This window comes from Leuresthes tenuis, unplaced genomic scaffold (genome assembly GCF_036924035.1).
Source record: "Leuresthes tenuis unplaced genomic scaffold, fLeuTen1.0.hap1 SCAF_19, whole genome shotgun sequence".
Taxonomy (NCBI): domain Eukaryota; kingdom Metazoa; phylum Chordata; class Actinopteri; order Atheriniformes; family Atherinopsidae; genus Leuresthes; species Leuresthes tenuis.
This window is the reverse complement of record NW_027325373.1, coordinates 8,106,701-8,132,745: the sequence shown is the minus strand read 5'-3', so window position 1 is coordinate 8,132,745 and position 26,045 is coordinate 8,106,701. Positions and strand designations below refer to the sequence as shown.

At 43.4% G+C, this 26,045-nt stretch overlaps 3 protein-coding genes across 4 annotated transcripts in view; 1 reads left to right on the top strand and 2 right to left on the bottom strand.

Moving 5' to 3' along the window:
* The window catches only part of LOC140276539 (poly [ADP-ribose] polymerase tankyrase-1), a 67,600-nt gene extending 58,382 nt beyond the window's left edge, over positions 1–9,218 (top strand). For both annotated transcript variants that reach the window (XM_072371264.1, XM_072371265.1), the window contains 11 exons: positions 1,295–1,483; positions 2,053–2,133; positions 3,368–3,554; positions 3,632–3,711; positions 4,667–4,787; positions 5,805–5,902; positions 6,562–6,636; positions 6,833–6,938; positions 8,435–8,621; positions 8,759–8,915; positions 9,069–9,218. In XM_072371264.1, the coding sequence (XP_072227365.1) occupies positions 1,295–1,483; positions 2,053–2,133; positions 3,368–3,554; positions 3,632–3,711; positions 4,667–4,787; positions 5,805–5,902; positions 6,562–6,636; positions 6,833–6,938; positions 8,435–8,621; positions 8,759–8,915; positions 9,069–9,155 (1,368 nt within the window). In that variant the 3' untranslated portion in view covers positions 9,156–9,218. The remainder of the gene's footprint in view (positions 1–1,294; positions 1,484–2,052; positions 2,134–3,367; positions 3,555–3,631; positions 3,712–4,666; positions 4,788–5,804; positions 5,903–6,561; positions 6,637–6,832; positions 6,939–8,434; positions 8,622–8,758; positions 8,916–9,068) is intronic.
* LOC140277444 (cytochrome P450 26B1-like) overlaps positions 1–26,045 on the bottom strand; it is a 452,169-nt gene that overhangs the window by 389,082 nt on the left and 37,042 nt on the right. The gene's annotated exons all lie outside the window — the stretch shown is intronic.
* Positions 15,344–22,405, bottom strand: dusp4 (dual specificity phosphatase 4). The gene is made up of 4 exons (XM_072371992.1): positions 21,692–22,405; positions 20,272–20,399; positions 18,370–18,589; positions 15,344–17,127 (listed from the first exon to the last, which is right to left on the bottom strand). Exons 1-4 carry the CDS (start codon positions 22,059–22,061, stop codon positions 16,739–16,741), a joined length of 1,107 nt encoding a protein of 368 aa, XP_072228093.1. The 5' UTR covers positions 22,062–22,405; the 3' UTR covers positions 15,344–16,738.

Here is a 26,045-nt window from a genome sequence, read left to right as displayed (position 1 = left end):
AGGCCTAAAAAAAGCAGATTAATAGTATCTGAAAGTGATGTCTTTAAGAAATCCAGCCAAGGCCTCACACAGGACCTGAGAGATGCATCTGGACCTTCAGTTTATCTGGTCACCGAAGCCACATCAGAAATAGTCTCCGTGGAAGGGTGGCTGCCGAAAGGAGAAAAAGGCTGAGCGATGCCAAATGACACAAGAAGTGGACTGAATCAGTGGCAACAGGTCTTATGGAGGGATGAATCCTCCCCAGAGCCCGGACCTCAACATTATTGAAGCAGTGTGGGATCATCTGACAGAGAACGGAACAAAAGGCAGCCAACATCCAAAGAAGAGCTTTGGGATGTCCTTCAAGAAGCCTGGAGAACTATTCCTTAAAGAAATGACAGAAAGCTTGTCTTAAAAGGTTCAGGCTGTGTTGAAGAGTAAAGGTGGATGTCCCATACATTGACTGTCAAGCGTGTTAGAATTGGACAATATTTTGTTTTTTCACATGACTAAAAATATGACTCCTCCTATTTCCTTTTTTTCTGACAATATATAAAGAAATGTGGAGGGCCTCATGACTTTTTAGTGCAGCAGTTTTTAGAGGAATTAGAAAAATAGCTTTTTTCTGTTCACTGCCCAGCAAATATCCGCAGTATGTTTTGTATTCTATCTGGGATGTTGAATTCTAAAGACCATAGTTTGTTTTTTGTTTGTGTTTTTGTCCCTATTTGAGTTGTAATCATTACTATTTGAGTTAGGTCTTCGAAAGTAGTACGTTTGCCTCGTTTTTGTCTTCCTCTTCATTCCGAATCCTTAGTGGTCTTTGAGTCCCACTATCCTCATATCTAGTCAGCATGGTGCTACTAAAAGAGTCATGAAACACATGTTTGCATGAAAACTTTATGAGCTCTGCATTGTGGGAACATACACACACACACACACACACTGGAGCATCTCCTCACTGGAGCATCTCCTCCTGTTAATCAAAAATAAGCTACATTGTTTTTCACACTAAGACAAGAACTGAGGAAAGACGCAGAAGAAGACGAAAGACGAGAGGGAATAGAGGAATCATGTCACAGTTCTTTGCCGTTTCAGTTCAGTAGAATATAATTTTTTTTCTTTTCACACATTTATAGCTCTAATTCGCCAACACATTTTATTGCCGTTTTCAATCCCTCCGCCAGCCACCTCCTCGCTCCTCTGATCTATTTTCTATTTTTTTTCCTAATCTCTTCTGCTTGTTCTCGTCTTCATCTCTCACTGCTACCTCCCTTTTCTTCCCCCTCTTCCCCTCCACCCTTCTGTTTAGCACGTGGACATAGCCGCCCTGCTCATCAAGTACAACACTTGTGTGAACGCCACTGACAAGTGGGCTTTTACTCCCCTTCATGAAGCGGCGCAGAAAGGGAGAACTCAGCTCTGCGCTCTGTTGTTGGCTCATGGAGCCGATCCCACTATGAAGAACCAGGAGGGACAGACGCCACTTGACTTGGCAACGGTAATGAGGAGGGGACCCTTCTGGTACTTAATGGTTTCAGAATGAGAAATGTTATCAGCCAAAACTGATGTTTGGATTGTTTTAGTTTTCAGATAGTGGAGCACTGTTAGGGAAGTTTGCAAAAGTTAAGATGCTGGAACAGGCAGCTTCCTCACACTTCCTTGCACACTAATAAGCTTCCTTTCCTCATGAGCTTCCTTACACAGTTCCTTGTTTGACTTCAGGTACCATAGTTTGAGTTTGTCATAAAAATGATTTTTGCTTGAAATGCTGCTTAATTGCTCATAGTATTCTGCAACAAATTAGAGGAAATTGCACATTTTTACTATTTAGATTTTGTTTGGGTTCTTTTTACAGAAGTCCTCAATACAAGCAATTTATACTTTGGAGGCATTTTGTTTACCTCACTTTTCAACATGTCAGCAGTTGCGGCTGCTTAGATATTTGCCAGAAAACAGTTTGAGTGCGATGGAGAAAAATAAATACATGCTAATCATGGTTTTAGCTGTTGTACGCAAACAAACATCTCTCCACTTCTTTTCAAACCTGTCTCATTTTATCTGTTGCAGGCCGATGACATCAGAGCACTGCTGGTTGACGCCATGCCACCAGACGCGCTGCCAAGCTGCTTAAAACCGCAGGCCACTGTGGTGAGTTCCCTCACAGAGTTTAAGTTTGGACGGTGAGCTTTCAGTTGCTTTGCTGTTTGCGGTCATGTTTGCTATCGGACAAAAGCAGCAAAAGATATTAGATACACTTTTGTAATCTCCACAAAGACATGTGTATTACTGTAGTGTGAATTATTTGGGGGGAATATCAAGGTGGGTAACTGACAAAAATCTAGAAAAATATAAAGAAAATAAAAAATCAGTTTGCAAAATATTGCAATTGTTTTAAGTGGATCAGAGAAAGAGAGAGCCGAGGTTAAAAAGTCCTCAGATGCTGCCATGAATGCATCGGGGTGTTGTGTTTGTAGCTTGGCAACAGCTACAGGGTTAGCAGGTAACACAGGTGAACTCTTTCAATATGGATGGAAACTTAAAAGCCACAGTTCAACATCTGAGTTGCAGAGATATCCAGGATTACATCAGATGGTGTTCTGTTCTGCAGTCTCCATCTGCTGCTCCCCATCCTGGACATCTTTGCTTCAGCTTGTCTGGATTAAGGATTTTAACTAGACACTTATCCACTGGCATGGTAATGTCATGACAGATGTTAAAAAATGTACCAGCGGTATTCAGTCCAGCAGCACAGCATCCAAACCAGTGTTGAAAATTGTTTCTAAAGTCGCATTTTATTATAAAAAAAAGTTCTCAAGAGGATACAAAGAAAGACTAAATGATATGACCGGGGCTGCTGCACTGTACCACGAGTGCGGTGCCATTCTACTGTGTATGTGGAGACTTGAAAAGTTTCCTGAGGACAGTTCAGGTGAGATTTTATCCACTAAAACTGCATATGCAAGTACAGAGATGTATTCATTGTATGTGCGATTCTCTTCGGGAGATGCTGCCCAAGCTGAAGCACATAAAGGAAGTGTTAACACTGAAAGAAGTCAAGGCCCAACTGTGATAGCTGAAAGCACTTCAAATTTTGGTTTGCAGCTCAGACTGTTAAAGTTGTGAGTTTACATGCAACTTGTGAAAGCTGTAGAGCCAAAACTGATCGGAAACCTGTAATGAGCAGAAGGTTAGGAGCTGAGCTCGTCGGCTCTTTTAAAAGCCCTGCAATCAGTCAAATCAGCAGATGGAGTGTGAGAGATGAAAGTGGCAGAAAGTTCAGTGGGAGCATCAGGATAGTTGAAGTGAGTGAACTGAAAAAAAAAGTCAATTTAAACGTTATTATTGAAAGGAAATGATCAAATCCTCTCCTTTTCACTCTCAGTTGAGCGCAAGTGTGGTGAGTACGGGTGCAGCCGGGGGTGTGGTCATCTCGCCCTCGCCGTCTCCATCCTGCCTGTCGGCAGCCAGCAGCATAGACAACCTGACCGCGCCCCTCAGTGACATCACCGCGGCCGGGGCCTCTGGCATAGCAGACGGAGCATCAGGGTCCGACAGGAAGGAGGGGGAAAGTGTGTACACGCGTCCATGTTGTCTCCTAAGTCAGAAAGAGCTTCTGGTGAACTTGCTAACATCTTTGTCCCTACAGCGCTTTTTGACATGACCATCAACCAGTTCTTGAAGAGTCTGGGGCTCGAACACCTCCGAGACATCTTCCAGCGAGAACAGGTACGCAAACCGAACTTTCAGTCTTAACACGAGAGAGAGCAGTGGGAGGTTGCTCATTCCTTTCATGTTTACAGCCTTGTTTGTTATCAGTTGTTTTTTAGTTTTGCCTCTGTGTCACGTCACTCAATCCAGTTTTTAACCATTTTAGCAGCATGGTGCTATTGGTCCACTACTGTGGTCCAGACTGAGTCATCTCATTCGTCAAAAAGAAAAAAAAAACTTCCACGTTTAGAGATTAATTAGTCTTGGTTTCATACACAAAAATAGAACCCACATAGCATGCAGTCGCAAATTCCTGGATGACTCAGTTGACGTTTTTTTTACAGACGTAGATTGCTCGGGTGCAGTCTTTATTTTCTCAGCTGAGCTAAAATTGTAAGATGGCAGAAGCTCGCGTCTTTCTTCTGTGACTGCCAAAAGGAAACGGATTCCTGCAGCAACTTTCGGTGCAGAATGAGTTGGCTGGTGAATGTCTCGGTAACTTTCCCGACAAACTAATTAGGCTGTGAAAATTTACTCAGTGCAAGGCGCAGGAAAGTTCTCTCTGCCTGCAGGACGAATCTCATCTGGGATCTCATCGAACAAGCTCAGGGAGCAGAGGGGACTCCACCATCATCAATTTGCATATCAATGGTGTTATTACCGCCACCCTATCACTGACCTTTTCTTCCAGCCTCTTCTGTATTCCATGAATATTTGCCAGGCCTATTTTTCCAGCAATATGTCAGATCAGATTCCACTCGTTGCAGTTGATGGATGCCAGTTTTGACCAGTGCATGAGTGCAGAGAGATCTGTCTATTTTTTGACAAATGTGGGATTAGAACTATGGTTAGAATAGTTTCCTACATGCATGCCGTCATCATTGAGTGTTTTTTTCCCAGCAGTTTACCTTCTTTTGGCGGTAAACAAAGCCCTAAGCAAAATGAGTGAGATGTGTTTGTTGTCTCTGGGCAGATTTCACTGGACGTGCTGGCAGACATGGGTCACGAGGAGCTGAAGGAGATCGGCATCAACGCTTATGGTCACAGACACAAACTCATCAAGGGCATCGAGAGGCTGCTGGGAGGCCAGCAGGGTCAGTAAGATCTGCAAGCGCTCACACATGTGAAGGTTCAAATGTTCCAGGGGAAAAAAAACACACCACTTAAATGATTAGAATACCAGCACGCTAGTGTCTAAAAACAGCTCAATGGCCAGCTTTAAGCTTTTTTTTCAGATTGAGTGAGAAGTGTCGATGCCTGACTATTCTCAGGTTTCTTCCACATATGTTTTATGGGGCTCAGTTTAGGATTCTCCAGTGTTGTTCTGTATTTGTAGGGTCTTTCTCTTGTTAGGTGGTGAACCATTTGCTCAATAAGAGGTTCTGAGGGTTCTGGAGCATACTTTTAATTTATAGCTTTGTTAATTTCTCCATTCAGTTTTTCCCCAAATCTGACCGATCTCCAGTCCCCTGCACAGCATGTTGCTGCCTCCAACATGCTTCACCATTGGGATGGTTTTTGGCAGGCTATTAGCAGTGCCTGCTTTAATCTAGACATGGCATTTAGAGCAGAGACCAAACGGTTGAGTCTTGGTTATGCCAAACCTAATTATCTCTTCTCCCAAAAGGTGTCTCCGATTTGGGGTATTTTTCCTTTCTTTTACCTTAGCTTTGCTCAAATATTTATTATCACTTGACAGGCCTTTTATATATTTGCGTTGTGTTTTTTCTTTAAAAATCAGTTCAATCAGTTGCATAAGCGGACTCCGTCAGTAGAGATGGAAACATTTCAAACACGATCGGCATTAACGAATGAACCCGAGATAAAGTGTTCAAATCTGATGGAAACCTCCGTCGATGTTGTGTTTCGGTTATTTTACTTTGTAATAAACTTGAAAAAAATATTCTGACATTTTATTTCTGCTGTGAAGAAGCGTTGAATAATAGTGGCCAAAGAAATGGATTCAGCATGTGGCTTCAGCAAAGCAAAATGTGAGAAGGTGCAGGGCCCCGAATGCTTCCTGTGAATATGTACTCAAAGCTCTGCGCCAGTTGTTTTCCTCTGACGGATTCCAGGCTTTCCTGATTCACTTTCATAATGTCTGCTTGTAGGTGCAAACCCATACCTGACGTTCCACTGCTCCAGCCAGGGCACTGTGCTGATCGACCTGGCACCGGACGACAAGGAGTTCCAGTCCGTCGAGGAGGAGGTGAGCGGACGCACCTTTACACACACGCAGCTCACGTTCAGTCTGACAGTGTTTGTTTTTCACCTGAAGCTCTGCAGGAATTTCTAGCTGTAGGATTGAATATTGAAAGATATCTCTGGGAGGACATTTAATTTCAAACGCGCGCGGCTGCATCATTCGGAAAAGAGCTCGGGGTGCACGGCTCCATTGGCGATGCCGCTCTTGTAAATGAGAAGCGGTGATTGAAGGAGACACCAGATCTCAGTGCAAATGGGCCGAGATTAATGAGAACCGGCAGGTGTTAACAGAAATTGAACAGGTCATTTCAACTGTAATTTTTAGTTGAAATATCACTGACACGAGACTGTGTTTTTGAGCACCCCCTCCCCAAAAAAAGAAGAGGGGATGTTTCTGAGAACGTCAGCAATGACTCTTCCAATGTTGCCTACTTCCATCCCTACATTCCATTTTTTAACTTTGGCGCTGCAGTTCTGTTATTTTCCACCGATGTCTCAACTTTTCAGGTGAAATGCTCTAAGTTTCCCTTGTCAGAGTAACCCACTGGATAAGTTAATGTTCTACTTCATCTCTAAACACACGGATCCTGTAACGGCTGAAAAAGTTTCCCGTTTGCTCGTGTGTGAGTTTAATTCTCCTGTGCTTGTCGATGCCATCCTCAGCTACAAAGCACGATCAGAGAACACCGCGATGGAGGCAACGCAGGCGGAGTCTTCAGCCGGTACAACATCATTAAGGTGCGCTCTTAAAACACACATGCACGCACACGCTTGTGCCGGGCTGACACGCAGACGTGTGTACTCTCTTTCAAAAGAGAAATAAGGAATCTGAACTCAAGGGCTCGAGATTCAGTCCACTTTTGCTCTTTTAGTTGGCTTCTGTAGATATGTTTTAATTCAGCGCTCATCTCTTCTTCTGTTCCTCCCGACGCAGATTCAGAAGGTGGTGAATAAGAAGCTGCGGGAGAGATACGCACACAGGCAGAAGGAGATTGCAGATGAGAATCACAACCACCACAATGAACGCATGCTCTTTCATGGTAATTGTATACGTTTGACGAAGCAGAGTACGACATAGCGAGGTTCCCACCCATCTGCAATGCTTTGATATCTTATTAAGAACAGGAGTAAGTCTTACTGCTTTGTTGTTCTTCTTCTCATGTTTTGTTGCCCTATTCCTTTAATCTTGACAAATCTACTGTTGACAACCAGATTTGCGGAAGGTAGCAGCCGAACCCTTTGGTTTCATGTCCGATTGACCCCACCTGTTGCATTTTGCGACGGCAGTCTGACTTTTCGGACCGAGTAAGGTATATGTGTGTATCACTTTAAACGGGGGAACCGCTGGGGTCTCGTTACAGAACAGCCATGCTCAGCAAACTTCCTCCTCCATGAGTTTATTTACTATGATTAGCTGCAGCACTGAGTCATCATCCGAGCCAAGAGAATGAGAGAAAACTGGATTGGATTTTTATGGCAAAACGACTTGTTGCTTCTTAAAAAAAAACTGTAACTTTAGAGGCTTTCAAGACCTTTCGGTCTTGCTTTAGATAATAAATCTGACAAAACAGCGGTGAGGGTGCAGATATGGAAGTTGAAGACACATTTTCCTCCGGTTGAAAACATTTAAGCTGCCGCCGTGATGCAGTTAATCCCACGTGGCATTACTCTGACGGTTCAGTGTGCTTAAACATGTAGAAGAATTATATTTTCAGCTGCTTTCCACTGCTGCCACTGTTTCTCACAACTTGAAAACACTGCTAATATAAATTAGAATAAAATAGATTTTCATGCCCTTTCAAGGGCACGTCTGATTAAAAAGGTTCTGCTCACGTCCTCTACATCCAGAGACAGGGGACTGGAGCAGTAAGAGGAGCATTAACAGTAAGTAACAACGTGAAAAAAGACATCGCATTGGTGTGACATTGTGACAAATTCTGTTAACGGAAGTGTGACCAGATGCACAGTGACACGTAGCAATAAAACGTGTTTATTCAGTGCAAAAACAGTCCAGAACTTCCTCATCCTAAAGTGGATACAAGTGAGAAAACCCTGCAGCTTTCAGTCGCGTTCTGTTGTCTGACAGAAGTAAAAGGCGGCTCGGTCGAGGTTCAGCCGTTGGTGCTCTCAGAGATTAACTCGGCACAGCCGTGTTTTCATTCTTTCAGCTCGACTGTAGGCTTCAGCCGTGCTCATTTATCACCCGTCCCCTTTCACCCACACCACTTTCTCAAGACACACGCCTCAGGACTTCAGTCGAGCTCGGTTTCCTTCAAACTGCACACTGTGAAGTTGAAAATCCCAGGAAATAATCTGGTTTCTCTGATGCCTGAAATTGCGTGTCAACCAAGTTTCTTAGATCATAGATCTCCGCGGATAAGGCTTTGTCATACGGCATCTCTCCACTCTCCGCTCCTCGCCACACTGCTCAGATTTTTCCCAGCCTCGTTTTGTTTTTGGGAGATTTTCCAGGTTTCAACGAAGGAGTGATTTGCATGCGTTTGATGTGATTCTTGATCTGTCTCGCCCCGGCCAGGTTCTCCCTTCATCAATGCAATCATCCACAAGGGCTTCGACGAGCGCCACGCCTACATCGGCGGCATGTTCGGCGCCGGCATCTACTTTGCGGAGAACTCCTCCAAAAGCAACCAGTATGTGTATGGGATTGGAGGAGGAACGGGGTGTCCCACTCATAAAGACCGCTCCTGCTACGTGTGTCACAGGTGAGACGCACGATTTGTTGACATGACGTGCATTTTGTCTGAAGTTTTTGTTCTAAACCCACTAAAACGGCACGTTAAATAGTTTTTAACATTAAATAAAGAAAAGCAGTGATTCTACAGCCTGTTTGTTTTTGCAGACAGATGCTGTTCTGCAGGGTGACGCTTGGTAAGTCGTTTCTTCAGTTCAGTGCGATGAAAATGGCCCACGCCCCCCCTGGTCACCACTCTGTCATAGGGCGACCCAGTGTTAATGGGCTGGCGTATGCGGAGTACGTCATCTACCGAGGGGAGCAGGTCAGTGCACAAGAAGACACGTTTGCTTTTTTGCATGTGAAATTCTAGAATCTTTTTTTGTCATTTCCCTTTTTATTATGATTATTACTGGTCCCTTTTCTAATGCTGGAATAAATTCATTTAGGCTCACATTGGTGCATTCTATGTTCTCAGGCTTTCCCGGAATACTTGATCACATACCAGATCGTGAAGCCGGAGAGTCTGACGCCGCCTGCTGCAGCTGCTGAGCAGAAGTCCTAAAACACGGGCACAGCTGGATCTGTTAAATGGCCAGACCCTTTTGGGCAAAAAGCCACTTTCTTCTTCTTCAAAAAAAAAAAAAAAACAAGAGAAAAAGGAAAGACAGGACCTGAACAAGGAAGTGTTTCAAGCCTCAGACCTGAAATTTAGATCTCTAGAGCTGAACTCAAGGTGGGTGACGTGAAGTGGTGAAAGGGCAGAAGTCAGATACGCCATGTGTCTTAACAGAAGAAAGGGGGGGTTGGTACACGTTCAGCCCAAACAAGCAGACAGGTTGCTCACAGTGTTTGTGGATGTGCACCAGTAAGCGTTTTCACAGCTTGATCTAAAAAAGAAAAAAAATAATGAAAGCAATTCTGCAGCACAGTCAAAAGACAAACTAACACGGCTGTTTTAGCTCCTACGTACTGCTTATGTAATCTGCCCCCAGATTTTAATGGCTCGTTCTGATATCGTGTCCTCTCCTGCCGACATGCATTGTCCACAACAACAAAACAACAGCCCTGGGGTCACTTTGTGAAGCAGCGATTTTCATGCTGAGAACCGAAATCCATAGCATTTTTTTTTTTATGTTGTAGTTTTGATGCATTTTCACCCATTGAGGCTGATGTAAACAAGATACGCAGGAAGAAACCATGCAGCACAGATGGGTAAATGAGATTATTGTGGTCAAATTACGCCCAGGAGCCAAGAAGCAGGGGGCTAACAAAATACTATGAAAACACAGTCCTCTGCTGCTGCTGCTGTGCCGGCTAAAGTTCCCACTAAAGTCCATACAGGGACCGACCCTATTCTGCAGGAGCCAGTCAGAAGAGAAAATGGTCGTATCTGCTGCTGCTCGCATACAAAAGGTGGACAGCACAAATGATTGTTTTGAACTTGGCCAGAAAATGTAGTGGCTGAGGTGCTAACAAGCTAGAAACAACAGCTTAGAGTGACCAAGCCAGATCGCACCTGTGTTCTTATAGAAAATCAAGATATTTTCTTATGACTCCAAGAACGGCTGCTTCTCCCTGCACAGCTCTGACTGTGAAAACTGTCCAACCTTATTCCAGAACCACAAGGACCATGACAGGTTATGATAGTGTCGCATTTGCTCTCAGACCCACACACACGCTCCCAGCCGCCGGTTCATCAGGTAGAAACTGCCAGAACAGGCTGACAGTAAAAACCTGGCGCTCGTGAAGGTTGTAATTTGGTGCTGTTCAGCTGCACAAACAGGTGCTTCGACTCTGTAACCGATCTCTTCTGACATAAAGATGAAAGCATTCCAACTTTCGTGAAGACGGGGCTTGTTGCAGAGTGCGTTTGCACCGACTAACACAGGCATTTGACTGCGGACACTTTTGTATACGTCGTTTAAACTGCTGTGCCGAGACACCCCGTCTGCTGCTTTTTACCGCAAACGCTATGCTCTGTTTTATCCACCCCTCGCAAGTAATGTGATCATCTCTTGCCATGAAAGGCGCAATAAGCAAGGGATGGAAGATGAGATTTTAATCAGTCCCCCTCTGGATAATGTGTTTGAGCTCTAGGAAAGTTTTATACATAATACAATAGGGAAACTGAATGTATGAGGTGGAATGTGCCTAACTGGGAAAAGAAAACTTATTACTCTCCTTAAAGCCCCACCTTGTCATCCATCCTAAGGAATCAGGCGACTCTTCTCATCTCATCAGCTGTAACAAATGACACATTTCTGGTGTCACTCACCTATGCTCACCTATGTAAAGTGTATTGTCGTCTCGTGTCCCCCTCAGATGCCCGTGTGCTTGTTTACATGAACCCGCTGCCTTCTTGCCCCCTTCCCCTCCTTTTGTAGCTGATGACGCCCCCTGGTGGTGCAGCAAAGTAACCGCTCCCTTGTGCTGCTGAGTGAATCTTCAGTTGTGCGTTTCAGGAGGGCATTAGTGGAGGGATTCAAACCCACAGGGCTGTGCACGTCAGAGGCATTCTCCATTTAGTTTTTTTCTGCCTTTTTATCTGAAATATGTTCCTTTATTTATTTTGTGGGGGGTGGAGTCACCTGTACACTCCTGCGTTTACACACCTCCAACATTAAGTTAAATGTGAATAGCGAAGCCTGATCACTGATTTTCAGCGAGCCATTCAGCAGGCTGGTCACAGCTGCACAAGAAATAAGATGTTTCTGCAGGCAGTGGTCAGGAGGATGACGATGATGAAGAAGAAGAGGAGGAACACGTTGTACATAGAGATGAGTTCTCATGCATCTGTGATAAATATTTGTGGAAATGTACCTGGTGACCACGTGCAGCACATCTCCTCGCACTACACAGTGTAACCTTGTTTTTTAATTTTTTTTATTTTTACTACTCTAACCGTGTTTTCCTGTCTTCTGTTGAACGTTTTGTTCAGTTGTTTTTAAGCAATGTGCATCTCATGGGACCACGTGAGCTGATTGTTACCCAGTCCATCCCCTCTTTATTTTTTAAATGTTGTTCTTTTTAACATTCTACTGCAAAAATCTGCGGCTGTAACAGGTTTCAACAACGATAACGCTGCCTTAAAGCAATGTGAAGATGTTCTTGACTTAAATCAGTCATCCTAAAGAGGGACGGTTCGCGTCGTGGTCCCCACGCGTCTGTAAGTGACGCCGTCTTACATTTGACCTCAGACTTGTGACTCAAGTTTTCCCTCTCGACTTTCGGTAGATATTTTTCGAAGTCCTCCCTGCAGCTTCATTTTAACCTCCAAACATGTGAACGATGGACTCTTCGCCGCTATGACAAAATGATTTGAGCAATGGACCATTTCAGCAAATTGATTAGTGGCAGGGAAAACGAAACGTGAACGAATTAGCGGACGGAATAAACGATAATGAAATCAGAAATAAGAAAACCTAACAAGCCTGAAATTGAATTGTCGTGGCCAAAAGCTTTTAGGAAGACAATGAACGTTGCTGCACTTGAAGACTGTTAACAGTAAATGAAGTGCGTTTTTTCCGTTGTCACTACGCCTCAGGTCGTCTAAATGAGGTCTCTAACATCTGACTTTTTAAAGTTTGTTTGTGTTGGACTTTTTAAGCCGTTTTTCATCCCACCTGACCAGACTTTGGACCACTGCTTGCTCTCGTGACGCTGACAGCATCGACCTCACGAGCTTTGTTTTAACCTGGACCGTGAAAGAAAACTCCTCCTGGGCCCTTTTAATGGGGCTTTTACAGAGGATTTTGGGTCCTTTTTTGTCTTTCCTCATGGAGAACACTTGGGCTTATATATATTTTTTAATAATATCGGTGTTCTGTCTCTACTGATTTGTCTTAAGAGCCAGTCAAAAATGTGGCTGTACACAGATTTGAGGGTGCGCGTCTGTCTGTGTTGTACAATCAGCCCATGCCTCCCTATAAGACACCAGCTGAATTAACACATTTCCTCATGGGTTTTGTTTGAGCTCTTGTTGTACAGAGCTGGCTACCAGCTAACATGTGGAACAATAAAACTCCCGTGTATATATATATATATATGAAAAAAAGAAAAAAAATCCTTAATAAAAGAATTTAAACTGTCATTTCCTTGTTTGTTTTGATTTTTTTTCTGAACGTCACAGTTTGGGCACCATGTAAGTTGGTTGACAGGATTCAAATTTTTTACTGCCTGCTCGACTTATTCAGACTATTTAAACTAAAAGTTAAATCAGCTCTGCTCGCACCGTGAAGGGAGTAAAACGTGTAACGACCCATCACTTTCTCTTGATTCATTCCAAGCGTAGGCAGGATGAGACTGGCATATCTGAAGGCGGTATTTCAGCATTTAAAAAGTCAGTCTGAGAAGTGCCTTTAACCTTCCTTCTCTAATGGCTGCCAGGATTTTACCACTGTGGAAGTTGCTTCTTTTTTTCTTTTTTAAAACTTGATTTTAAATGTGGTCATAGCACCCTCTGTGTAGTCAGATTCATCCCTCCCTCATCACATACAGTTTTTAAAAACTTGCTTTCTCCGTGAAATGGCTTCTATATGGGTCTTGAGACTCACGTGGGTTTATTTAGTGTCGCTTTTGCAGTGTCATGTCACGCAGATGACCCCACCACACAGTGAATAACTGAATAATTTGGACTATTTACACAGCTCTCGCCTCAATCCGAGTCTTTTTTTCTCCTCCTCTTACTGGGCTTATCCTTAGAATTTCAGTTGAGATTCTGACAGCCCTCATCAAATGAGGCAACCATCCCACAGCTGGTCTGATAGATTAAATTCGAGTGTCGATCGTCAGCCGTTGCTCGTGTTTACCTCATTCTAAGATCCAGTTTGTTACTGATCTGTCACAGATATCATTCGAACGGTTGATTCCGGCGTTGAAAAGCTTTATTTCTTTATTTCAACACAGAGAAGGAGCTCCTAACATGTTCTTTAAGGATATGTGTCGCAGTTGGACGCCACCTAAGCACCACATATGGAAGTCGCATCCTCTGTCGTGCTGTCATTAAAAAAAAAATTCTCATGAATGGTCGTCATATGAAATAAACTGAATGTAGAAAATTGAGGGGTTCTCACCAGCAGATGGTGCTGCTTGCTCACATTCCGACTAAGATGTGACTAAATACGAGTGCGTCTCTGATGTTTCAGACAACAACAGATAAGACGTCCTGTTTGACTACTTGCGCGTTTAAAAAAAAAAAAAAAAAAAAAAGATTTCTGTTTCTGAGATTATTTTTCACACCTCTTAAAGGCTTGTAGAGATCAAGGAGGCCCAAAATGAACCGTAGTTGTGTTTCTTGCAGTGTTGCTTCTCTTGTAAGTAGGTAACAGCTGCCTTTGCCAAAGTAAACCCTTGTAGTAATTCAAACTCTCCCTTTGTCTCCCTAAACACCTCCGAATTATGACATAAGATAAGAGGGAGTCATGTTGTATAAATCAAACTTATAGTTTCACATTCCTCTTGACTGGAATCAAATATGACTTGGGTTAGTTTAAACTGAATTGACTGAATTGATATTTATCATAATGTAAAATATAATGTAAAATATGTTTATATGTGTGTATATATATATATATATATATATATATATATATATATATATATATATATATATACTCATAGTATATATATATACTCATAGTTTTGGTATGTTCAAATTCTGTCACAGACCATCGCACACACACACACACACACACAAAAACCCTCCACACAAGGCTTACTTAAGAACATTGTTTATTCAACAGCAGATCTTCAGTAATAAATAAATGTACAGATCATTCATTCCACAATAAAACCAGGGAAGGGGGCGGGGGCTGTTTTGTTGATCGGAGGATTGATATTGCTGTGATGGGTGAACAGCACTGACTGGACGGAAGCACAGCCAGGACAGATGGACTCACACAGAGGGGCAGACAGACACGTGGGTACAAACCACACAGATGTGTACAAAGTATTGCATTTTTCACTGGTCGGCTCTCTCTCTCTCTCTCTCTCTCTCTCTCTCTCTCTCTCTCTCTCTCTCTCTCTCTCTCTCTCTCTCCTCCTCCTCTTTCTGTAGGCGCACATGCTCAAGTCATTCTGGCATCAACATGATGTGCAAATCAATCACAAATTACAGTTAAAGTATTGCATCACTTCAAAGTGCTACACATAGGTTATGACAATCTTCAAAAATCTTTGAAACCTTTTTTTCTGTTTGTGTGTTTGAAAAGGTGTTTATGGAGCTCTTGTATATTAGGACTTGACTAAAAGGAAAAGAAAAGAAAAAGTTCTATATATTTTTTGCCTTTCTTGGGTCTAGCACAGTGTACAACTCAGCCTGAAGCTTAATCAATACATTTGTCATATAAAAATGGGATATCGTGACGTTTGAATGTAGGTTTCTGACGATGGCGTGTGCTTGACTGGAAAGAGAGTGCAGCCGGTTATGTTGGACTCGGATACTCGGAAACGCATCACAAAGGAGCGTGTTTTTAATCTGATGGCTCCCGCGTTCAAGTGTCTCTGTGAAAATGGGGAATCTGCGTTGATATCATATTAAAAATGAGATTGATTTGCAAATGGAATGATTTTGAAGTAACAAGGATTTTAAAAAATGCTTCATGTGTTGCTCAATTATTATTTCCATGACTATTAAGGGCTGTAAATGTGCACATGTAGCCCTGCTTGGTGCACCGGAATATATGTGTGCATGTGTTCAGAAGTGAGCTTTTGACCCTGTGAAACAAGCCTGTTCTGCACTGGTGCACAAACGACAGCTCTGACCGACATTCAGCAACCTGCCTTCCAGTATTTATGAGGTGGAGGGAAATTACTAATTCCAGGGATGCCTAAATCCAGGGGACACCTCCGTGAACAAGAAACAGACACCTCAAAAGACCATCTGCCGATAATGTGCATTTTTTTGCCCATTAACTAAAGAAGAACGGGGCCAATTCTGCAAGGCACCAAACGGGAGCCTTTTTTTTTTTTAGTTCGTCTCAGTATGCTTTAAAAACACCCTGCTGGAAGGAGCTGAAACCCCAGTAACACATAATATATAACAAATTAAAAATACAAAACCAGCATGGTCCTTTAAGGAGCTGTCACCCGGGGCTTGCGGGTTCTCAAGTTCTGATCTAAAAGGGGGAAGTATCTTGGAAACGACAGCACTGCTGCAAAATGTCCCCTCATCAATGCAAAGACTCATTTTTACCACTTATCTCTCTGTTTTTCAGCCCTTATCACCTAAAACCATTCATATGTGATGGAGCAGAAGGGCTTTTCTAAAGCGTGTCAGGGTCTTGTGGAGGGGTTTCCCAGTCCATTTACAAGGGCCCTGGCCTTTATTTGGCATCCTACTTTATTTATTTAGTCTCTTCATTTAAAGGAGACAAGAAGGGAGGAGGGGCAGGGTTCGGGCAGGCTGAAGATGAGAGGCAGAGATGAGAGGAGGATGAGGAGGAGGGTGGGAATATAAAGGGATGAAAAGGAGAGCCGGAGAAAGGAAGAGGACGTATCAAGGACAGGAAGCTCCGGTCGGATCCCCGGCAGAGCACCTGTCACTGAAGAGGCTCCTGCTTTCTGTCACCGTCTCCTCCCCAGTTTTTTCCATCCATCTTTTGTCTGGCAACAGGAGGGACACCCAAAGAGGAAAGAGCGGGTGCTTATAATTCCTCCTTCCTTCCTTCCTGTGTCCATCTCCTCTCCTAAAGACCTCGTCTCCATGGCAACAGGCTGTCTTCATACTGAGCTTATTCAGTTGGTAATCATGGATGTGTGTATGTGTGTGGGAGAGAGAGAAGGAGAGTTTTGCTGCTGCGCAGGCCTCACTGTGTCGGTTTTGTGCCTCTGTTGGAAGAAAGTGTATCTCGAGTGGACATCAGTCCAACAGTCCAGCTGAACATGGTTACAGAAACCAGTTTTGAAAGCCAGTTCATTTTTGGTCAACTGGAAACAGCATCTTGTGACACTGGAAGGAGTGTTGCCTGCGTTGTGAACTTCAAAAAGTCTTTTTTTTTCTAATCAGGCACCGTGACGCTTCTCACCTCTGCGCCCTGGAAGCATGTTCATACTGCGGTTGTCACTGAGACTGACAGCTCTCCCAGCCAATGGCAGCCCAGTCTGTGCTCACCTAGTACAGTGGAAAAGCCTGTAATCGGCTGTCCATCAGCAGCCGGGAGAAGTTGTAATAGGGCTGTGGTGCAGGTAGGCGGGATTCACCACAGAAACCGGGAAGTTGAAAATGAACGGAGAGGTGGGCGTGGCCGTCGTCGAGGTGGTGGCTGTCGTCGACTTGGGTCCGAGAAGCGGGCTCGCCGTGGCGGCCGCTTCGGCAGCACATGAGGTGGCAAGGACCTGCGACTCGAACTGCAGCAGCTGGCCCATGAAGCTGAAGTTGGGGGAGATGATGCTGCGGCGCCGGCGCACAAACTCAAACGCTTCGTCCAAACGCACCCGCTTTCTCTTCATCAGGTAGGCCAGGCAGATGGTGGCAGAGCGGGAGATGCCCGCTTGACAATGGACCAGAACTCGTCCACTCGAGTCCCGGATTGAATCTGAGAAAACAGAGGGGTCAGAGGTCAGAACTGGCTCCAAAGTTTAGCTTTGAGGGATATATGTGAAACTCAGTACACGCATTAATAACTCCGGCCCTGAACACACACATGCACAGACTTTCGCTCCTATTGTCCACAAAATCTTATTTAGAAAAAAAAACATTGTATACGTCTTTGCCATTGTATTATTTCTATTTTTTACGTAAAGCAGACGGTTTGTCTCTCCAACAGACAACATGTTATTCATCTCATTGTCTTATTCTTTTCAAATAGTACCAACAACTATTTGGCTTCGGCCCTGTAGGTTTTAACAAATTGTCCTCCTATGTGTACTTTTTTTTTTTCACCCTGCAATTGTCTTTAACACACCAGATGTACAGTGAGGCGTCACCTCAAACTGCCTCCATTTCCTCTCCTCCGCACTTTCATGCCTTTCAGTGCAGTCAAACTGATAGCTAACCTCAAAGTGAGAAAGCAGCAAATCACATTTACAGTAACTGAAACGCACACAAGTGCAAAATTTGAGTCATCGGCCTCTCTTTCACACTTCCTCCTCAGCTCTATTTATGGTTCTGCCTTGTTAATGTATAAATGCACGCTATCACTTTATAACAGAGAATAACCACATTTAGGTAATAGTTTGATTAGAGCATTTACACAAATCCAATTTCCCCCAACAGCCCCAGTTGGCATGATTAGTTGGACAGCCGTGTCTTGGAGCATGTGTGGTGGCCTGCAGGAAATTAGAAGCACAGAATGCGAAGAGGAGGAAACGGGAACTTTTATGTTCATGAACTTACCGTAATCTAATTTTCTATTTCTGTAATACTGCTCAGCAGTTCACTTCATGACTTAAGGGGCGAATGATCAGATTCATTCAATCCAAGACTATTTACAGCTATTTCTTAAAATGCAGAGATGCTTTATTCCCAACAGCTGCCTTCACGTCCATCATCTTTTGTGGGAAGCCTGTATTTTCTGTTTAAGCAGATTTAAGGTAACTCCACCACAGCGTCTGTTCACTTGGTAAAAGCGGATGAGTCAGACTCTGGTCCCGCAGCAGCTAACTATGACGCATACCAGCACCTACACCTACACTCACATCAGAGCACATGCTCACAAACGTACACTCGCAGATACACGTAGAGAAAACATGCACTTGACTACCGAATCATTCTAAATGTTGTGTTTTGTCTTTCAGGTAACGGAACTAAGATTTAGACATGCACATCACACACTGACCTATGAACTCGATGGCCTCCAGGAACCAGCAGCTGATGTCTTCCTTGTGGTTGTCCTCCACTGGGATACACTTGTACTGGTAAGCACCCTCGAAGTGGTTGGGACAGTCGGCTGACACGTTCAGCAAGGCCGAGATTCCTGTGGCGTCCAAAACCTCCTTCTTTGAGGCGTGAAGGGCGCTGCCAAGGTAGAGGAAGGGGAGGATCTCCACCGGGCCGCCCTGGACACAGCACATTCATCCGTATTTAGTTTTTATTCATCCGTCTTATTATTAATCTTTTTGTACGTCTGCATTCACTCATTCCACAAAAGAAGCATCTCTTGGCCCAGGCGGCCATGTTGGAGTGAATGTGCTTAGATGAAAGCCAGTGTGCTCGATAAGACAAAGAATTCACTGTCTCAGTGAGCAGCAAAGGCCAGATACTGGATGACTTTGTGACCTCGCCTGAATATTTTGTTAATCACATTAGCTATGCGTCTCACTCTGTGTGAGTAATGCAAGCTCATTCAAAATGAACCATTTAGTGTGTTCGCTTCTGACTCGAGCTGAGCTATTTTCACAACTGGAAGGACAGTTTACTGAGGGAGCAGACCAACTCATGTTTACGGCCTCACACTGCAGAAGTCGTTGGAAATACCTGCATTTCTCTCTGTTCTTTTGAGGAAAATATCCCCCACAGCAGCACTTCCTCAGAATGTTAGCTCTGGTGTGCGAGGAAAAGCGCCGCCGCGCTTTGTGCGGTACATAAGCATCAAGCAACGGGACAAACTGAGGTCATGAATATTTATGATATTTCCTAGAGAATGGATGTGTCTGCAGCAACATTAAAACTTGTGTTTGCTGCGTCTGGTTAAAAACATTACTTGTTCATCTGGATATTCAGTCATCTGAACCCACATCAAATACTAACACGGCCACCACACTTCACAATTCAAACAATAATCAACACAAGGGGGATAATGAGATGCTCTGTTCTACGTGAACAAAGAGAATAATGTGCTTCCTCTGTGTTCGAATGCACCAATCCAGTTTTGAGCTTTGATTCTGAGCCGCGTTATCTAATGAGGAGGGGAAGCTCCTTCACCCCCTTTGCTGGATGTGTCGGGTCAGCCTGTCAGCAGCGGTCTATACCGGCAGTGCAAATTATTGACAAAAGCTCTGTGTGTTTGTCACCGCTGCTGACGAACTCTGTACTGACACAGACTCAGGAAATGATCAATACCGCTAAGAGATGTAGCGTGAGGCGGGGTGAGAGGGAACTGCGCGACTAGCCAGTCAATCGTTTTCATGCTGCCACAGGAAGTAGCAGCGTCCCTTAAATGAAATTGCACCAGACGGTACAGCGGAGACAATCGAGCATTTTTCTTGAAAAAGACACACACACACAGAGGCCGGGCTGTCTCTCCCCTCGTGCATTCCAGGGGAATTAAACCCAAACCACATGTGACTGCGAGCGTTGCATAAAATCTGTGGCCTCAAACAACAGATCTCTGTACAACAAAACAAGTCCAGTCAGGTCACAGGAAGTGATGCGGAGTTAAATCAGTGGTGAAGCTGATTTCAACAGTTTAAATTCAGTGGGAGAGGAAACGTGGGTGAATGAATGTGGGATAAGAGCTAAAAACTTGACAGATTAATCAGCTGGCCAATCAGAACAGTCTAAATCATTTATGTGTTAACATATGGAAGTCAAACACAAAAAGTTTCCTCTTGAACAGGACTATAAGCCGAATGCTTTTAGTCTTAACTCATGATAGCCCTTTATCGTCTGTTACATTTATGTTCACGCTCTTTTACACCACTCTGACACCAGCGGATGTGAGCTGCGTGATTTAATATACTGGTTTTAATCTGACAACCTGATCGGACCGCTTTTACGACTGTCTCGTGTTGCGTTTTACCTGGTCGTTGTGCGGCGTTCCACATGATGAGCAGGAAGAGTCCACACTGGACTGGCTGGTGAGGGAATGTAGCGATTTGGTCTTTAAACAAAACTCTGGATACTCTGTGAAGAATCTGTCGTATCCCCCTACAAACAAACAAAAAAAGACATCGTGATCAGACATGTGATGCTGAACAATATCTTAAAGGGTCCAATTTACCACAGACAAGAAGGATATTGCAAAAACACTGTGGGGCTTTTTGGTTGTGCTTTGGCTGCTTTAAACACACCACAGAGGCAAAATTGAGAGAAAAAAACAAACAACAAAGCATCCCAGTGCAGTTTTCTCATTGGCCTTTAGATTTTATGATATATGGCATGTCACACCGACCCTGGACTAGCCCTCGTTATGTCTAGGTGCTGTGGGTCTTCTTTTCAAATTCATCTGCAGGCTGATCACTGCTGTAAGCAACTGAGACGTGTCATCTTTAAAAGCCCCACACTGGTGTTTCAAGGCGTCTTCGTCGTCAGGGTGCACAAAAACAGGGGAAATGTGCCACAGCTCTCTGCAGTTTTCAATTTACAGATTTTTTATTTTTCAGACTAAATATAGGTCGGATAAACCGTGTGTTGATCTTCTTTTCTGGATTTTCTCCCTTCCCGTCGGTAATTTGTCTACAACGGACTCTTTGTGAAACGATCATGGGTGGGCTGGATGTCACTCCACTTTGATGTGGCTTCTACGCATTAGCATTACCTCATTCATTCAGGTCCCAGCCATTGGACTGTGTCTGGATCTGTGTGTGTGTGTGTGTGAGACGGTGAGTGAGTGAAAGTGTGTATTGAAAAATAAGACACCACACACACATTTAAACAGAGAACACAGTCAGCTGGGGTCATCTCAAACTCTGGTTCATTCAGTATTTTTATGGATGCGATTTAAATATTGTATTATTACGTTTTGATAGTTAGAAAATAAAATGACCACCAAAAAAATGAGGCCACACATAAAATTTGGAACTGAATCTAATTTGAAATAGAAATCTATCAAAAATAATCCCAATGAACAAAGACATCATTGTATATTCTAGGTGTTCTTATTCAAAATGAAATGATTATAAGCTAAACTCAATGCCTATTGTAATTTCTCTTTAACTCTATGTATTGTTTACTGATACTTACTTACGTTACCATTCCTACAGCTTAACTAGTATTAAATTAATCCGTTCCACTGCAGCTATGTAAATTATGTTTTATCATTTTTGATACGTCCAAGTTCGTCTATAATTAAGCCTTAAAAATGATAACTGGTTGATAATAAAATGCTTTAACAAGCCAAATGTAACCAATGTCGCGAGCGTACTGTTATAATTCATTCTTCCACACGTGTATCTTACCAACTTAATAACCAGCAGCTATCTTACATGAAAGGTATTTACCTTTGAGCAGGTATATGCGTGTTCCCTGTGAGTCCCTGAACAGCGCGTTGAGCACCAGGGTCACGGTGCTGTCTTCCTTCACCGTGTCCGAGTCCTGGGTCCGCTCGTCGTACAGGACCACGGCGGAGTACATGCCTGAGCGCAGGCGGCCCCGGACCTCCTCGTCCCCGGCCAGTATCTGGTCCAGGCTCAACGCGGAGCCCTTCGCCCTTCGCCGGACGATAGTATTACAGCGGGCGTTAACGGCGCCCCGGATGTGCCCCGCGCTGAAGGCGAGGAAGGAGCGGCAGTCCAGCACCAGGCACTTGGCGCCATCGTCCTTCAGGAGACGCTTCAGCACCGTGCAGTCCATCTCGCACAGGTCCTCCATCACACCTCGCTTCTAGGCTGAGCTTGTGTGCTTTTTCACTGTCGTTAATCTCCTATTGCTTGGTCTCTCTGAGCCCCGCGACAACGTCCCCAGAGACTTGGAGAAGGCGTACGGATCCTGCGGTGGGTTCCCCTCCGCACCTCTCCTCTACATGCGCATTGTAACCGCACTACTGTTTTGTGTTTTCTTTTTTACGTTCAGTCCGGTCGCCCGTGTTTCTTTCTCCTTCTGCCTCTCTCTGTGTTTCTCCTCAAGAGTCTTTCCTTTTCCTTTTTCTTTTTTTATGAATGGATGCATCGCGTCACGGCGGAGGTGACGTCAACCAACAGCGGCCTATCACAAAGCGTCGAGTTTCACCATGCCCTGTCCTCCTCTGCTGTCCATTCATGAAAAAGAAAAACATCAATGGAAAATAGAGGCTGTGGGAATGGCGATTAAACTCTACAAAACAGCAGTTCGTTGCTACTTTTAAATGCTGGCTTTTGTGGATGAAGTGTGGTGAACGAATACTTTCAGTCCCAGCTTGAAAACAACTCAACTCGGATGTCTTCTTGTCTTTTTCTTCATTTATATCAGTCATTCTTTTCACCTTTCTTTGCATTTTTTTTCTCTTGATCATATTATTCCTTTTTTTCCCTTACAGTTGGTCTCGCCTAGTCTTACAAAACATTGTGCAAGATGTTGCAAGATGAAGTCAATCAAGAATGACTCTAAAAGTTGGAAATGTGGGTTGTGTATGCTGAAAACAAAAAAAAGAAGACACTTCTTCAGCGATGGTTTTGTAGTATCTTTTACTTTTGTTACTGTAATACAAGTCTGTATATTCAGGATTGTTTCAACCTAATTTTCACACATCACCTCTGTTTCCTGTCACATAAGAAAACTAACATTTAAAAAAATCTATAAAGAAAATATTCCAACTCTATGTGTGTACTTATAACAGCTTAAGTTACATTTGATTAAATCCATTTGACCTCAGCTCTACTTGATGTCATTTTGCCTCACATACTTGTCTGTGTGGTTGTGGTTTGGACTTGTAGGTGGAAGTGCTTATGTGCGTGCACACAGACGCTTGTGTGCATGTGTGTGTACATCTGAGTGTGCATCTGTGTGTGCGTGGGTGTCTAATCCTACAAGCGGATGCAATTTGCATCTCCTATCACACAGGCCTCTGAGTGTGCTCAGGTATTTGCATGTTGATCTCATTTCCATGGTTACGGGAGGAAAGAGAGCAGCACGGCGGCAGATGACAGGAAAAAAAATTCAGACGAAAACAGACTGAAAGCAAAACAGGCTGAGACTCAAGCTGGAGGAGACAGACTGGGGCATGGGTGGGTTAATGTGAGGAAATGTCTGTGTATGGATACGTAATATGTGGGGATACAGATCTGTGTCTCAGAGGCTTTGAGATGTTGAACATTTGAATTAGTTGAATATATATTCCAAGCTGCAGCTCTAGTAATACAAGTATAAAATTCCAGCAAAAGTGAAATCACAAAATATCCAGAACCACAAGCTGCTTGTTTCCAACCAGCTTACAACACATGGCAAATTCTTACTGTTCTACCGTGTGTCATGTTTTTATTGTATGTCTGATGTGGTCCTCTATTGAAGTTTGTCTTTTACAAATCATTTAGTCCAGTTAGTCTTATTTCTAACTGAATTGTAGTTCCAAATAAATGTGTCCCTCTTCACTTTTTAAATGCTGTTTCGATGTCATTAAACGAGCTGATGAACCAAGATCTCTAAATTACTTCTAAACTAAATCACTATACATTTGTCACCGAACAAATCCCTCTAATTATTTTCTCAAACGTGTAAAAACTCCCTTTTGAAACAGGAATAAAAGCGCTGATAGTCTGATCTTTATGAACAAAATTAGAGATCATCTCAGACTGTACAGTTACTATTGCTATAATGAGAACAGAGTGACTTCAGTACCCCTTGACATTGATTCTCCAAATCTCTAGAACACTATTGAAGGGATGAGCATAATTTTACCAAAAGATATTCTCTCATTTGTTGTTTTGATGATGGTGGCAGCTCTCTAACATAGACTGACTCAATCAGGATTTTTAATTTATTTGTAATCCGTCCTCCATGTCAGATTTTTTTAAATATACATGGGCAAAAAAGAATGCTGAGAAATCTGAATTGATACGTTATGACTTTACAGCGTGCAGATGCCATAGGCTGGCATAAGCTCTGTAGCAAACTTAGGTCATGAATGAAAGGACTGCGAATGTTGCCACAGAAAGGCGAGACACAGTAAGATGCTAGATGGAGGCCAAGATGGCAACGGGCAGAAGAAGGCAGGAAGAGGGGGTGGAAGATAAAAAGGAGTAAGAGACCGAGACAAGGGGAAAAAAAGGAGAGGATCACTTGTGCTGTGCAGCTTCTGGTGTCCCATATTAACATGCACCACGCCACATTACTATCAACCCCAAAACAATGCCTCCAATAGGCGGGATGTTGTTGCTGCCGTAGCAACAAGGGAGAGGTGTGGGAAGGAGGAGACAGCAGGCAGAGAGCTGTGAGGAGATTGGCTGGAGAGCTACTCTGCGCTGATGTCATCCATCCCCTCCGCTGCTCTCTTGTGTCCATCCATTCATCCTCTCACATCACATCCCTCGGCTGTATGCCGTCATCCGTCAATACAGTGGACGAGGGAGAGGAGGGGGTACACATCTATCTTCCTCCTCCCTTTATTTGCTCCACTTTCATTTCTCAGTACGTAACATGACATGGTTGTAAATGCAGTAGAAAGCCAAAAGATTATTCTGCATCCTTTACACTGTGTATTTATCTTTAATATGGACAATACAAGACATCCTTTTGAAATAGGATCATGTCTTTAAAAACACAGAGGACTATACAATATATGGAGGCAAGCTAAACAAAAATATGAAACATGCCAGGATGACAGTAGAAGGTGACAACAGCTTGAAAATATTTACAGCTGTGCCTCAGTAGGCAGAAGTGATCGTCCATCACAGGCTGACTCCTCATGTCTGCATGTCCAAGTCAAGTGTCCTTGAGCAAGACAGGGAACACAAATTGCTCCAGAAGGCCAGAGCAGCACTTTGAGTCAATGTCCAGTGAGCAATATACTAAAAAGAACTGCTTGAAATGTGAAGAAGTATCTGTATTTACTTTTTTGAGAGAATTAAATGGCATAACTCATATCCAACGTTACTACTGCACATGTACCAGTTGTAATCAGCTATCAGTTGTTATCACCTCCATATTTATGTGTCAGACTGGCCACACTGCACTCCAGAGGATGTGCATTATGCACTCTGATCATTACCATTCAGCTTACACAAGTTGCCTTCTACCTTTGTGTGAATAAGTGCATGTAAATGCTCCACTAGAGTCATCATACGACAAGTATAATGTAAAAAAGAAAAATTTAAGAAAAACATTTCTTCTGAACTCGAATGTCAACTCAAAATGTCAAACAACCATCCCATGTGGGGAAGCAACAGTTCCTCCATAGACTGTATGGGCACATCATAATGCCACCCACTGATTTATGAGATACTTATTTTTCCCTTTGAGCTTGATGTAAAGCATCTTGCATCACCATCTTGATCAGAAGTGACCATATTTGGGCAAGAGGGTGGAGCTGGAGAGACGAAACTGAAATCTGTTTTGATTAAAATACATACCTTAAAGATCTAACTTTGAAAGTATTGTTTTCGATACAGCTTTCAGCACGTTGATCACAAGGACTGAATCTAGCTAATAACACCAAATTAACTTGTTTTTTTTTACGAGAGATGTTGATGCTTTGTGAATGGGAAACTTTTGAGATGGTCACATAGTGGAGTCAGCCTCAGTGGTATTGTACTTCCTTGCTGGCTTTGCATCTCAGTCCCACTGGCTACAATCATCCTTTACACACAGTCTGTGGGCAACATATGGGGTTTGAACCCTCGCGTCCTGGGTGAAAGTGCAGCAAACCCACTAGTGGCTACTCTG